We start from the raw sequence: 12564 nt of genomic DNA, 5'->3' as shown, positions 1-12564 counted from the left end.
TTCTGTAGCCTGAAAATAGAGAACTGTGTCTCACAGGAGAGTCCATACAGGTGATATGTAAACACCCATGTTACTCACACTGTGAACTGGAAAGAGCAGGTGAATAGAAGACTCAGTGGTAACCCAGTCTAGGATAGGAATATGAGGGAGACACTAAGAATTAATACCCTTTCTGAAAGTGAAGTAGCTCAGTCTTGTCTGACTCTTTGCGACACCATGGACTGTAGCCTACCAGGCTTCTCCATCCATGGGATTCTCCAGGCAAGAATACTGGAGTGGGTTGTCATTTCCTTCTCCAGATCTTCCCGACCCAGGGATTGAACCCGGGTTTCCTGCATTGTAGGCAGACTCTTTACCATCTGAGCCACCAGGGAAGTCCAAAACCCTTTCTAGTGAAAGAAAAAAGTGCTGCTTCTGTAGTTTAAAAGAAGACACTGACATAGAGGAAACCTTTGAGAGAGAGAGAGAGAGAGAGAGAAACTGACAAAGCTAGCAGGTTAAGATTTGTGTTTCCTTAGGGAGGAGAGGGAGAAGGCAATGGTACCCCACTCCAGTACTCTTGCCTGGAAAATCCATGGGCAGAGGAGCCTGGTAGGCTGCAGTCCATGGGGTCGCTGAGGGTCGGAGACGACTGAGTGACTTCACTTTCACTTTTCACTTTCATGCATTGGAGAAGGAAATGGCAACCCACTCCAGTGTTCTTGCCTGGAGAATCCCAGGGACGGGGGAGCCTGGTGGGCTGCCATCTGTGGGGTCACACAGAGTCGGACACAACTGAAGCGACTTAGCAACAGTAGCAGCAGCAGGGAGGAGAACTTAGTATTTAATAGTAAATGAGAAATTTGGTTATGAAAGAATTGGTTGGTGGTGCACGGGTTTTAAAAATATGAGCACCAAACATTATTTTAGGAAAAGCTACTACCAGACAACACTGATATCTCTCTTGAGTTTGGCTTGGGTCATTTCCTGTTTAATGAAGTCATATTCAACCACTTATCTGCATTTGGGGTCATGGGAATGAGTCAGCGATGGAGAACAGAGAGAATGGAGAGTGTTGTTTGGCATCAGGATTCAGTTATAACATGTTGCACTTTATTATACAGAATGTCAGAAAAATCCAGTCAACGCATAAGGAAAATTAGTAAAATAGGTGAAGCTACTGATTATTCATTTGTTCTGCAGAAACCTTGAGGAGGAAGGAAATTTGAGTAGGTAGGCTCATAAGTTAAGAAAGTAATTTGTAATATCATATAAGCATATGGCTTCTATTGTATATGTGCTTTAGATAACCTTGTAAAAATGAACTTCCTAATGCTAAGAGTAATCCATGCCTGTTGTCCAGTGGTGCTTGGTCTCTGTTAGTTCTCAGGGGAACAAACTGTTCAATTCTGTTTCAGTTATTGATGTTTAATAAGTGTTGCTGGGCTTTCCAGGTGGCACTGGTGGTAAAAGACTCGTCCGCCAATGCAGGAGACATTAGAGAAGCAGGGGTTTGATCCCTGGACCAGGAAGATCCCCTGGAGGAGGGCATGGCAACCCACTCCAGTATTCTTGCCTTGGAGAATCCCATGGACAGAGGAACCTGGTGCGCTATGGTCCGCATAGAGTCAAACTCGGCTGAAGCAACTTAGCATACAGTCACTCTCTTCACCACAAGTATTGCACAGCAGGAACCAGGAACCATTGTGTGACTTCAGGCAAATCACTTCCTTTTCAGACCTCATTTTTCTTGTGGCCTTTTTTAATTGATTTCTAAGCCTCAGTTCATTTCTTAGTTCATCAAACCTGCTGATTCTGTTTGCATCATCAGTGTATTTGTTTTGCCACTAGATGGCAGTAATGTACCTTTGAACCCTGTGGCCTCTGCGTTTTCAGAATCTGGGATCTGAAGGAGGTTCGGAATTTTTGCTTAATCCCCCCACCCACCCATTTAACAACTGGGGAAGTGAGACTCAGAGGTTAAGTGACATGGCCAAGGTCATTCAGTTCTTTAGAACCTCTTGAACCCCAGTCAATCTATCTTTCCCTCTATTCCTGTTTCTCTCGGGGACTTTTGAAGGAAGTTCAAAGAGAGATGATGTTTTCAACCATTCCTGCTTTTGGTTAATTATTTAAAAAATAATTTAAAGCCATTCTTCAAGTATGTATGTCATATTCAAACTAGTCTGCTTTTGTGGCTCTGTACTGGCGTCTTCCGAGTAGAAAACTGGACCGTCAGCTTCTAAAAGGCGTGCCTAGAGCTTGCCTGCCTTCACAGTCCCCCCTGGAAGAAAGCGTCACAGCAGTCTCCACCAGAGCCTCCGTGATGGTTACTACCTTTCTCCATTCTTGCCCAGTCCCTTGGTGAGAGGTTTGCCTTTCAGTTCTTTCCTCCAGCTAAACATCCATTCTTCTGCTTCGTCTTTATCCATTTGCCTGTCAGGAGAACTTTCTGAGGGAGACGTAGATAATGCCCCAGTTCTTAAAAAATTGATCTCCTGGGTCTTCCCAGCCTGTGTGAAGTGGACTGTTTCCTTTCCTTCACCCCCTTTGCTGCTGACAGGAATGGCATTGCCGTGAACCGTGGCTGCGTGTGGGCAGAACGGTGTAGAGGGCGGCAGCGTGGTCATGTAGAGATGACACGGCCTCTGGAATCACGCTGACTGGACCTCAGATCTCTCCTTCATCACTGACTGACTCTGGTCTGTGTTCATCTCTCCAGTGAGGGTGCTGTCTACTGCCTTGCAAGACCGTTTGTGAGGAATAGACAAGGTGAGGTGTGGAAAGCGCCTAGTATCAGTGCTCGGCTACGTAGTAGGTGTTCATCGTTGTCATTCAGTCGCCTAGTCACATCCAGCTCTTTGTGACCCCATGGATTACAGCATGCCAGGCCTCCCTGTTGCTTACCATCTCCTAGAGTTTGCTCAAACTCAAGTCCATTGAGTCAGTGATGCCATCCAACCGTCTCATCCTCTGATGCCGCCTTCTCCTTCTGTGCTCGATATTTCCCACCATCAAGGACTTTTCCAATGAGTCTGTTCGTATCAGATGACCAAAATACTGGAGCTTCAACATTAGTCCTTCCAGTGAATATTCAGGGTTGATCTCTCTTAAGATTGACTGGTTGGATCTTCTTGCTGTCCAGAGATCTTCTCCAGCACCACAGTTCGAAGGCATCAATTCTTTGGCGTTCTGCCTTCTTTATGGTCTATCTCTCACAACTGTACATGACTACTGGGAAGACCATAGTCTTGACTATACAGACCTTTGTCAGCAGAGTAATGTCTCTGGTTTTTAACACACTGTCTAGGCTTGTCATCGCTTTCCTGCCAAGAAACAATCGTCTTATGATTTCATGGCTTCAGTCACAGTCTGTAGTGATTTTGGAGCCCAAGAAGAAGAAATCTATCACTACTTCCATCTTTTCTCTTTCTATTTGCCATGCAGTAATGGGGCTGGATGCCATGATCTTAGTTTTTAAATATTTAGTCTTAAGCTGGCTCTAGGTGCTCATTAAATGCTAGTTATTCTGGTTGCTATTGTGTGAAGAGGAACAGGAATGACTTTGGTGTGTGAGGAGCCCAAGAGTGGGTCTTAGCTAGAGGAGCCAGTTTTTTTTTTTAATGGAAACCAAAGGAAAGGATGCAGGTACGTTAGGGTCTCTGTCACTGTTGTAGAGAAATAGTGTAGAGTTGTGCTGCTCAGTATGGTAGCCACCAGCCTCATGTGGCAGTTGAGCATTTGAAGTGTGGCTGGTCCAAACGGAAATCTGCTGTTAGTGTAGGACACACACTAGGTTTCAAAGACTTCACATGAATAAAGTGAATATAAAAGATCTCACTGATATTGTATATTAATAACGTGTAAGTGATAATATTTTAGATATGTACAGCTTAGTAAAACGTTGTTAAAATTAATTTCACTCATCTCTTTTCACTTTTAAAATGTGACTGCTAGAAAATAGAATGAGGCTAGCACTATATTTCTATCTGATAGCATAGGAGTTGGAGACTAGGAGATGGCGACCTTTTGTACACAGCCATATACAATGTTAACTTGGGGATTCATGTGAGTTTTAATTTTTTAGAGTTTTTTTAAAGCCATTTCATGGTTCAAAAAATAAGGTATATACAGAAGTCATCTTCCATCTTAATAATTTGTCGTTAGTAGATGAAAACCTACTAGCATTTAATGATCCTAGATTTTTTTTAGATGCAAACTATTGAAGCAGTTACACAAATGATCAAGAGTAAAAAGAAAAGGGAACCACAATACTATGTATTAAATTGTTATCTGCTTGATTTTTATTAAACTTATTTTGGTGTTAAGACATTAGTTATAAAGCATTGACTTGTTTTAAAAACGTTCATAGTAATCTCATCACCAGCTTATGCTGGAGCTGTAAGATAGTTGCTAATTTCAGATATTTATATAATCTTTGTCTTTTGAGGTGGATTGAAAAATAAATTTTCAATTTTTATTTTCATTTGAATTTATACTCACTGTTTTTTATGACACATATGAAATAGTTCTGTTGTCAGTTTGTTCTTTGCTGATGCAGGAAGCAAGCAGGGCATATGCATTTTGAGAACTTTGTGGGCACTTCTCATTTTTCTTGATTTGAGGTATTCCTCATTCCTAGTAAACTTGCTGCCATGATTCTTTGAGGGTATAACATGCTGTCACTTGTAAGAGGCAATGTATTTTAAGTGCCACCTTGTATGGAAAATTAAATGCTGACCTCCTAGGTGGGGCAGTGGTAAAAAAAAAAAATCTACCTGCCAATACAGGAGATCCAAGAGAAGGGGGTTTGATCCCTGGGTAGGGAAGACTCCCTGCAGGAGGAAATGGCAACCCACTCCAGTATTCTTGCCTGGAAAATTCCATGAACAGAGGAGCCTGGCAGGCTACAATCCATGGGGCCACAAAGAGTTGGACACAACTGAGCGACTCAGAACACACACACGCACAGTAAAAGTCTGATCAGCTATTGGTTATTAGCATTCAGAGATGTTAAATGGAAAAAAAGTGCACCTTATACATGATGAATTATGAAACACAGATTTTGAAACTTTCGACTAGATTAGAAGTAAGCTTGTTTTATACATTAGCATCAGACTTTAGGCCCTCTCAGAGTGAGTCACTTTCAGTGAATGTGGTTTAGTGCATTGGAACTCTTTTCATTTGATTCTTTAAATAACCAGACAAAAGAAAAGAGTAATGAGCTACTTTTTAAGTTGCTGGAGTCCCTTGATTCAGAAAAGGGAACTTCTAACTTAATTTCAACCTCTGTATCCCTCACTGACCCCCAGACACACACCCACCCTGTTTTCAGCCATTACCTATGCTTCTAACAAAATTTGTTCTCTTAAAGGCTGCTGATAGCAGTTATTTATAGCCTCTTGTGAATTCAAGACAAAGTGTTAAATTGCCCAGGGATATTTGCTTTCTAAGCCTTATCTCTAATTATCCGCTAAAAATCTTTATCTGCTTAAAGAACTTTCAGGCCTCAACTAGCCATATGGAACAAGTTTTGTATGAATTGGGGGAGGGTAGGGGCAGCCTCCTGTCCGCCTCTGTGGAAGGCCATGGACCAGAGGCCATGGACGGATAACAGAGCAGCTCATTTCCTTTCCCACCCTGCAGTGTTCAACCAAGTCTGTCTGCTGGCTCACTGCCCTCATTCTAGAAGTCAGAGAAAGTAAGAACGCAGAATTTATTCTACCGTTGGCCTTACTGACTATATCTGAGAGGAAAGCAGAGTTGTAATAGCTGCATTTCTGACTAATTTCATTGAATTTTTATCAGTTTTATCTTCCTTTTGATAGAGGCTATTGAATTTTAAGGAAACCCTGTGAAATAAAGAATTCTTTTGTAATTCTCAATAGCCACTTCCTACTTACCTGTTTTCTTTTTTTTTTAATTAATATATTTTTTAAATTGGAGGTTAATTACAATATTGTAGTGTTTCTTGCCATACATTGCCATGAATCAGCCATAGGTGTACATGTGTCCCCCAGCCTGAACCCCCCTCTTACCTCCCTCCCCATCCCATCCCTCATAGTTACCTGTTTTCTACATCTCTAAATGTACAAATCTTTCTGACTTAAATCAGGCTTTCCACTGTGAATGACTCTTTGGTAATCCAGATTCTGAGTCTACTTTTTCTAAATTTTTTCAGGCATGCCTAGGCCGGTGCACGCCTAGGCCGGTACATGCCAGGGCAGTTTGGCTCTTGGTTAAACAGCAAAAGTATATTTGCGGTCCATCTTGAAGATGGAAGCAAAACTTTTTCCTCTCAAGTTTGTAATACGTTCATCAGTTGTGACTCTGCTGATGGTTTGTATATTTTTTACATAGTTACATTGATGCTCAGTAAAAATGTAAAGTTAATTTATCATGTCGGGGCTTATCAACAGAGCTCTGCATTGTGTTCATGGAGTCGGTTAAAACAAACGGGTGTTTCTCAATTAAAGATGTGCAGTGTTGCACGTGCTTTCATTTTTGAATTATAGTTTTGAAAATTACATGGAAAAATATCATCTCCATAGCTAAGTTTTCTAGTTTAAGATACAGTGTAAGGCAATATTTATGATACAGCTCTATACACTACTAGTGTTGTGTGTGTGTGTTGGTAGCATCCTAAGGGATTTTCAGATTAATCCTATCAATGTCTCTATGTGTTTGAATGGCTTCGTCTTTTGGTCTTGCAGCTCGGGGTGTGGTTTTCTCTGGGCTGTGCCTATCTGGCCTTGGAAGACTACGGAGGCTCAGCGAGGGCGTTTCAGCGGTGTGTGACTCTGGAACCCGACGTAAGTTTGTTTGGTCTTCTTTCCTTATCACAGCTCTTTGGTCCTCTCTAAATTATTTGAACTGAACTGTAGTTCAGAACAGCAATTCCTGCAAGTATGTAGTTTCAGTTATGCAAGATGATTAAGTTCTAGAGATTTGTTGTACAGCATAGTGCCCACGGTTAACTGTACTGTTGTGCACCTAAAAATTTGTGAAGAGGGTGATCTCATGTTAAGTGGGGTTTTTTTTTGTTGTTGTTGTTGTTGTTTCTATTAGCTTAAAAAACATTTTTTAATTGGAATATAATTGCTTTGCAATGCTGTGTTGGTTTTTGCAGTATGACATCATGAATCAGCTGTATGTATACATATATCCCCTTCCTCTATTTTCTCTCCACCCCCACCCACCCATTCTACCCCTCTAGGTCTTCACAGAGCACTAGCTAAACTCCCTGTCCTTTACAGCAGTTTCTCTCTAGCTTATCACAATAAAAAGGGAGGGAGAGAGAAAATGAGGCAGAAAGATTCAAACTTTCTATTATTTTTATGTCCAAGAAAAAGAACATCATTCCTTTTGTGTTGGAGGAAAGTGTACCATTGGTAGAAGGTCATGCCCTAAGGTATATGATTTATAAATCTAGAAGTAAGTGTTTTCTTATAATATCTAAGGTATTCATAGTTTGTTTAGGAAATAATTTTAATAAAATAGTTTTTTAGTTAAAAAATATACTTTGCTGAAATAAACAGCAAAATGTCACATATATTTTGTCACTCCCCAATATGGGCTGCCTGTTAATTGCATTATTAGAAAGTTCTTTTTTTGGTAGTTTATGGTTTTTAAATATTTAACAGCTTTACTGAGGTGGTAAATAGCTCACATACCATATAGTTCATCCATTTAAAGTGTACAATTCAGTGATTTTTTTTTCTTTTTTAGTGTATTCAGAATTGTGCAACCATCACCACCATTTTAGAACATTTTTATTATTGTAAGAAGAAACCCCTGTACCAGTTAGCAATCATTCCCCATTTCCTCCAGAGACTTTCCACTCATACCTCCCACCCCCACCCCTAGGCAACCACTAATGGATATTCTGTCTCCATACATTTGCCTGTTCTAAATGTTTCATACAAATGGAATCATAACAATGAGCAGTCTTTTGGTGGCTTTCTTCACTTAGATTAATGTTTCCACAGTTCATCCATGTTGTCTCATCTATCAGCACTTCATTCCCTTTTATGGTCAAATACTATTCCGTTGTATGCGCATGTCACGTGTTATTTATTCATCTATCAATTGATGGGCATTTAGACTGTTGCACTTTTCAGTTGCTGTGAATTATGCTGCTGTGAATATTCACTTACAAGTCTTTGTGTAGACATGTTTCCGTTTCTCAGCATCTTTGCTGACACTTGTTACTGTCTGTCTGATTGTAGCTGCCCTAGTAGGCAGTATCTTGTTGTGGTTTCGGTTTGCATTTCTTTGACAGCTGATTATCTTGAGCATCTTTTCATGTACTTATTGGCCATTCGTGTATCATTAGAGAAATGTTTACTCACATCCTTTGCCCATTTAGGTTATTGGTCTTTTTATTGTTGAGTTGTAAGAATTCTTTCTGCATCCTAGATATAAGCCCCATATCAGATACATGATTTGCAGTTTTTTCCCCCCATTTTGTAAGTTGTTTTTCACTTTCTTATAGTGTCTTTGAAGTACAAATGTTTTTAATTTTGATGAGGTCTAACCTGTTGCTTGTGCTTTTGGTGTCATATTTAAGAATCCATTGCCCGATCTAAGGTCATGAAGATTAACTTTTTTTTCTAAGAGGTTTATTGGTTTAGTTCTTATATTTATGTCAAATCTAGTGTTAAACCTAGTCATTAAGCTTACCGTACTGTGTGTGGTGGTGGATATTCACTAAACTTATTGTGGTAATCACTTCACAAATATATACATGTACCAAGTCATCATGTAGTACTTCTAAAACTGTATATGCTGTATATCAATTACACTGCTGTATATCAGCATTGTACAGTGCTGTATATCAATTACATCTCAAAAAATAACATTGTTTCAGATAATGTGCTTTCTTTTTTTTAGTTCAAGAATTTTTATTTGGTTCTTTTTACAATGTTTGTGTTTCTACTGAGATTCCCTGATTGTTCCCTTACAATGTTCATGTTTTCTTCAAATATTTGATTATATTTATAACAACTGCTTTGAAGTTTTTATATGTGTATTTTAATATCTCCTTAATTTCTGTGTCTGTTTCTATTAACTGATTTTTAATTTGGTTATGGATGAATTTTCCTGCTTGTTTGCCTGTCTACCAATTTTTTTTTTTTTTTTTTTTTTGTATCATATCCTACACTTGTGGATGCTATGTTGTTGAGTTTCTAAGTTTTGTTGTCTTCCCTTGAAGGCAGAGGGTTTTTTGGCATTTGGTTAATTCATTCTGGATCAGCTTCATTTTCAGCTTAGAGTAGGTCTGTTGTTGTCTTTATTTTAGACTTGCAGTCGCCCTTCTCTTGAGGTATAACATTTTGGAGGCTGAATTTAATCCCACGGCTGATCAGTAAGAATTCTCCACTAAGACTGGTTGAAACTTGACTAGCTCCCAGCACTTGTGTGACCTCTAGAATCTCCATTCAGCTCACAGCTCTCTGGTAGTTGTTCTCTACCTGGCCTTTAGAAGTTTTCCCCTGCACAGTATAGCTTAGTATTTAGCCAAGGATTCAAGGAGTTGTGAGATTTCTGGAGCTTATTCTCTGAACAGATCTCTCTTCTCTGGTAGTTTGTCTTACAAATTCAACCACTTCTGCAGCTCTGAACTCTGAACTTTTTTCTTCCTTTCAGTAAGACTTGCTGTGTTTTGTTTGGTTTCTATCTTTCTGTGCTGTAGCCCTCTAAGTGCCTCTAGCTAGAAGTGCAGGTTGATTTTTGAGACACCTCAACAGCTCTTCTCTCAGGGATCACAGTCCTGTGCTGCCCACTGTCCAACTTCTCAAAAACAGTTGTCTCCTAAAATTTTGTCCAGTTCGATATTTTTTTATGGTAATAAGACTAGTCTGGTCCTAACTGTATTCTGTCCATAAGCAGAGGTCCATTGCCATTAATTTTTAAATTGTGTCTTTGGAACTTCAGAACTACACACTCTGTGTTTTATAAAATGTGGAACGAAGAAGAGCAAGCATAATTTATATCATTCTTGTTAGAATCAACATTTATATAGACTTTATTGTCATTGCATAGAAAAATAGGTAGAGACATGCGTTTGATGAAATATGTGGCATTAACATTAGAGAACACATACTCCTTTATTCTCCTGTCTGATAAAGGATGATGGCAAAATAACAAACCCTTTTATGATAGGAAAAACAATATTCTGCACTGCTTTAGATTTGTAATTGATCTATATATTGTGTAAATACTGTTATAAATTGCCCAACTATTTTGTAAATCTAAATTTGTAAATAGAATCTTTTCTCAATTCCAAATTAGGGTTATAACAGTTATATCATTCTATTGATTGTTTTTGTGACTTTTTTTAAATTATAAATATTAAGTTTAATTATAAATGTTAAATTTAATTTAATTTCTTATACACTTCTAAACATACCTTATGAAAATTATGATTGTAAAAGCACATTTTGAGCTAAGAAAATATGTTATATTTTTGTTGGCAGCAGTTATACCTAAAGGAGAGAATAATCTGTAACTGAATTCTGTATCATTTCAGAATGCTGAAGCTTGGAACAATTTATCAACTTCTTATATCCGGTTAAAACAAAAGTAAGTACACCAAAAAAGATGAAGAACTTTGCTTCCAATATAAATGAATGAGATTTTCTTCAATTGAACAGTGAAACATTGTGCCTTTCCTCATTATCTTTTCCCCTTTCTTACCCGTATCTTTGAGTTACAGTGACTTAATTTAGCCATTTGCATTCTAAGTATAGTTTATTTCTTTAAATCACTTAGTATGTAATAAATATTTTTTTGAACTCTTTATTTGAAATTGAAATTTTGTGTCCTAAATTACATGATAAAAGCAAGCATGCCTTTAGTCAGCTCAACAGATAGATTTTTTTTTTTTAATTTTTTACTGGAGGATAAATGCTTTACAATATTGTGCTGGTTTCTGCCATACATCAACATGAATCAGCCACAGGTATACATATGTCCCCTCGCTCTGGAACCTCCCTCACATCTCCCACCCTCCAGCATGTTGCAGAGCATGATTGCTTGCTGTGGACTGAACATTATTGAGAAATAGAAGTATGAACCAGTGACTTCAGGGAGTGTGGGTTTAGAAAATATTATGCCATATTATTTTAAAAATTGATTAATAATCTAGGTCATATGTGATAAATCTCAATGAGAAGTACAAAGAGGTCTAGGATAGTAGGTAGTATTTGTAGAGCACTTACATTCTCTACCACATGTATAATCCTCTGAGGATCTCAGAGAAGAGAACATGTGTGATGCGGGTTTAGAAACACTTCTGAGAGATTGTTGGACTCAAGCTATAATTTGAAGAATTGGTAGAGGGGACAGGCTTTGGAAATAAATGGTCATTAATATCTGTGCTTAGCCTTTTGAATTCGGGTGACAGGCATGAATGCCACACTTTAGGGGACAGGAAGTAAAGTCGTCCAGCTCAAGACTAGTGAAAGCCATGGTGAGAGATGAGATTGTTGGTAATAGGAAGCCAGAGACTTCAGTGAGGGTCATTTCATGAAGAGAGAAATTTCTTGAGATTTTATGAAGAGGGAAATTTATCTGATGACAGTGTGTGAGATGGACTAGAGAGGAAACTGGGGGCTGGGAAACCAGTTAGGAGACAGCTGTTGTAATAGTCCAGGCAGGAGATAGCTAGACTGGAAAAAGAAGGGGCAGATGCCAGTTTATAAAGGGGACAAGCAACTGGACTTACTGACTGGCTACAGAAAGCCAAGGAAGGGGAAGAGGCAAGGATGGCTGTTATCCTAGTTTTAAATAAATGAAAGGATAGATATATTTCCGTTTTTGTTTGCCCTTATTTCAAACTTAGTTTTCTTTGTGGATTCATGAGTATTTCTGGAGATATCGTAAATCCACATTACATGGAGATCATGAAATGCTTCTGCTGCTCTCGGATGATAACTATATAAATAAAGTACTGTTTGTTCCACCACGCTCTGTGAAAAATAATATTGTGTTCTTGATTGCAACTGATTGTGTTAAAACTCACTAGAGACTCTTCTGGTGTAAAACAAGGGGAAGGAAAAGCCCTGCCGGAACCATGGAATGCCCTCAGTGGGGTTTTCTAGTAATCTTGATCATTGTGTATGTAATGACCTCTTGTCCTCCAGCCCATTAACCCTAAGAATTCTAATTGCTTTCTCTCTTGGTGGTTCTTGCACATTGTTCCTCAGCTTCTCTTTGACACTGTTTTGTCCCTGTAGCTCCCTGAATAGGGTTTTGTGTAAAAGTGGGGTTGTAAGGTCAGAGGTAAATCACTCCTTTATTTTTGCCATTTTACTTTACTTTCTTTGCTGCCATTGCTCCAGACATAGCTCATTCTTCACTCATGAGATTGTTATTGCAGGGGCAAATCATTACTACTCCTCTCAAAAGAATCCTATCCCTGCCTTAAGGTGACCCTTTACACTCCCTCATCTCTCGCTCTGCTGTTGTTGGGTTCTTCACTAAAGTGCTGTTTTCCCTGTTTCATCTGATTCCCCAAGGCACCATGGCCCTACAGTCCCATGGGAAAGTTTTCCATCTTCCTATATAATTGTTATAGTGCAT

At 39.0% G+C, this 12564-nt stretch overlaps 1 protein-coding gene across 7 annotated transcripts in view; it reads left to right on the top strand.

Moving 5' to 3' along the window:
* The window catches only part of TTC27 (tetratricopeptide repeat domain 27), a 181215-nt gene that overhangs the window by 132628 nt on the left and 36023 nt on the right, over window positions 1-12564 (top strand). For all 7 annotated transcript variants that reach the window (XM_042246298.1, XM_060412318.1, XM_004006035.5 and 4 more), the window contains 2 exons: window positions 6693-6791; window positions 10511-10563. In XM_042246298.1, the coding sequence (XP_042102232.1) occupies window positions 6693-6791; window positions 10511-10563 (152 nt within the window). The remainder of the gene's footprint in view (window positions 1-6692; window positions 6792-10510; window positions 10564-12564) is intronic.

The sequence above is a fragment of the Ovis aries genome, chromosome 3 (genome assembly GCF_016772045.2).
Source record: "Ovis aries strain OAR_USU_Benz2616 breed Rambouillet chromosome 3, ARS-UI_Ramb_v3.0, whole genome shotgun sequence".
Classification (NCBI taxonomy): Eukaryota; Metazoa; Chordata; class Mammalia; order Artiodactyla; family Bovidae; genus Ovis; species Ovis aries.
This window is presented reverse-complemented; position numbering and strand designations above follow the sequence as displayed.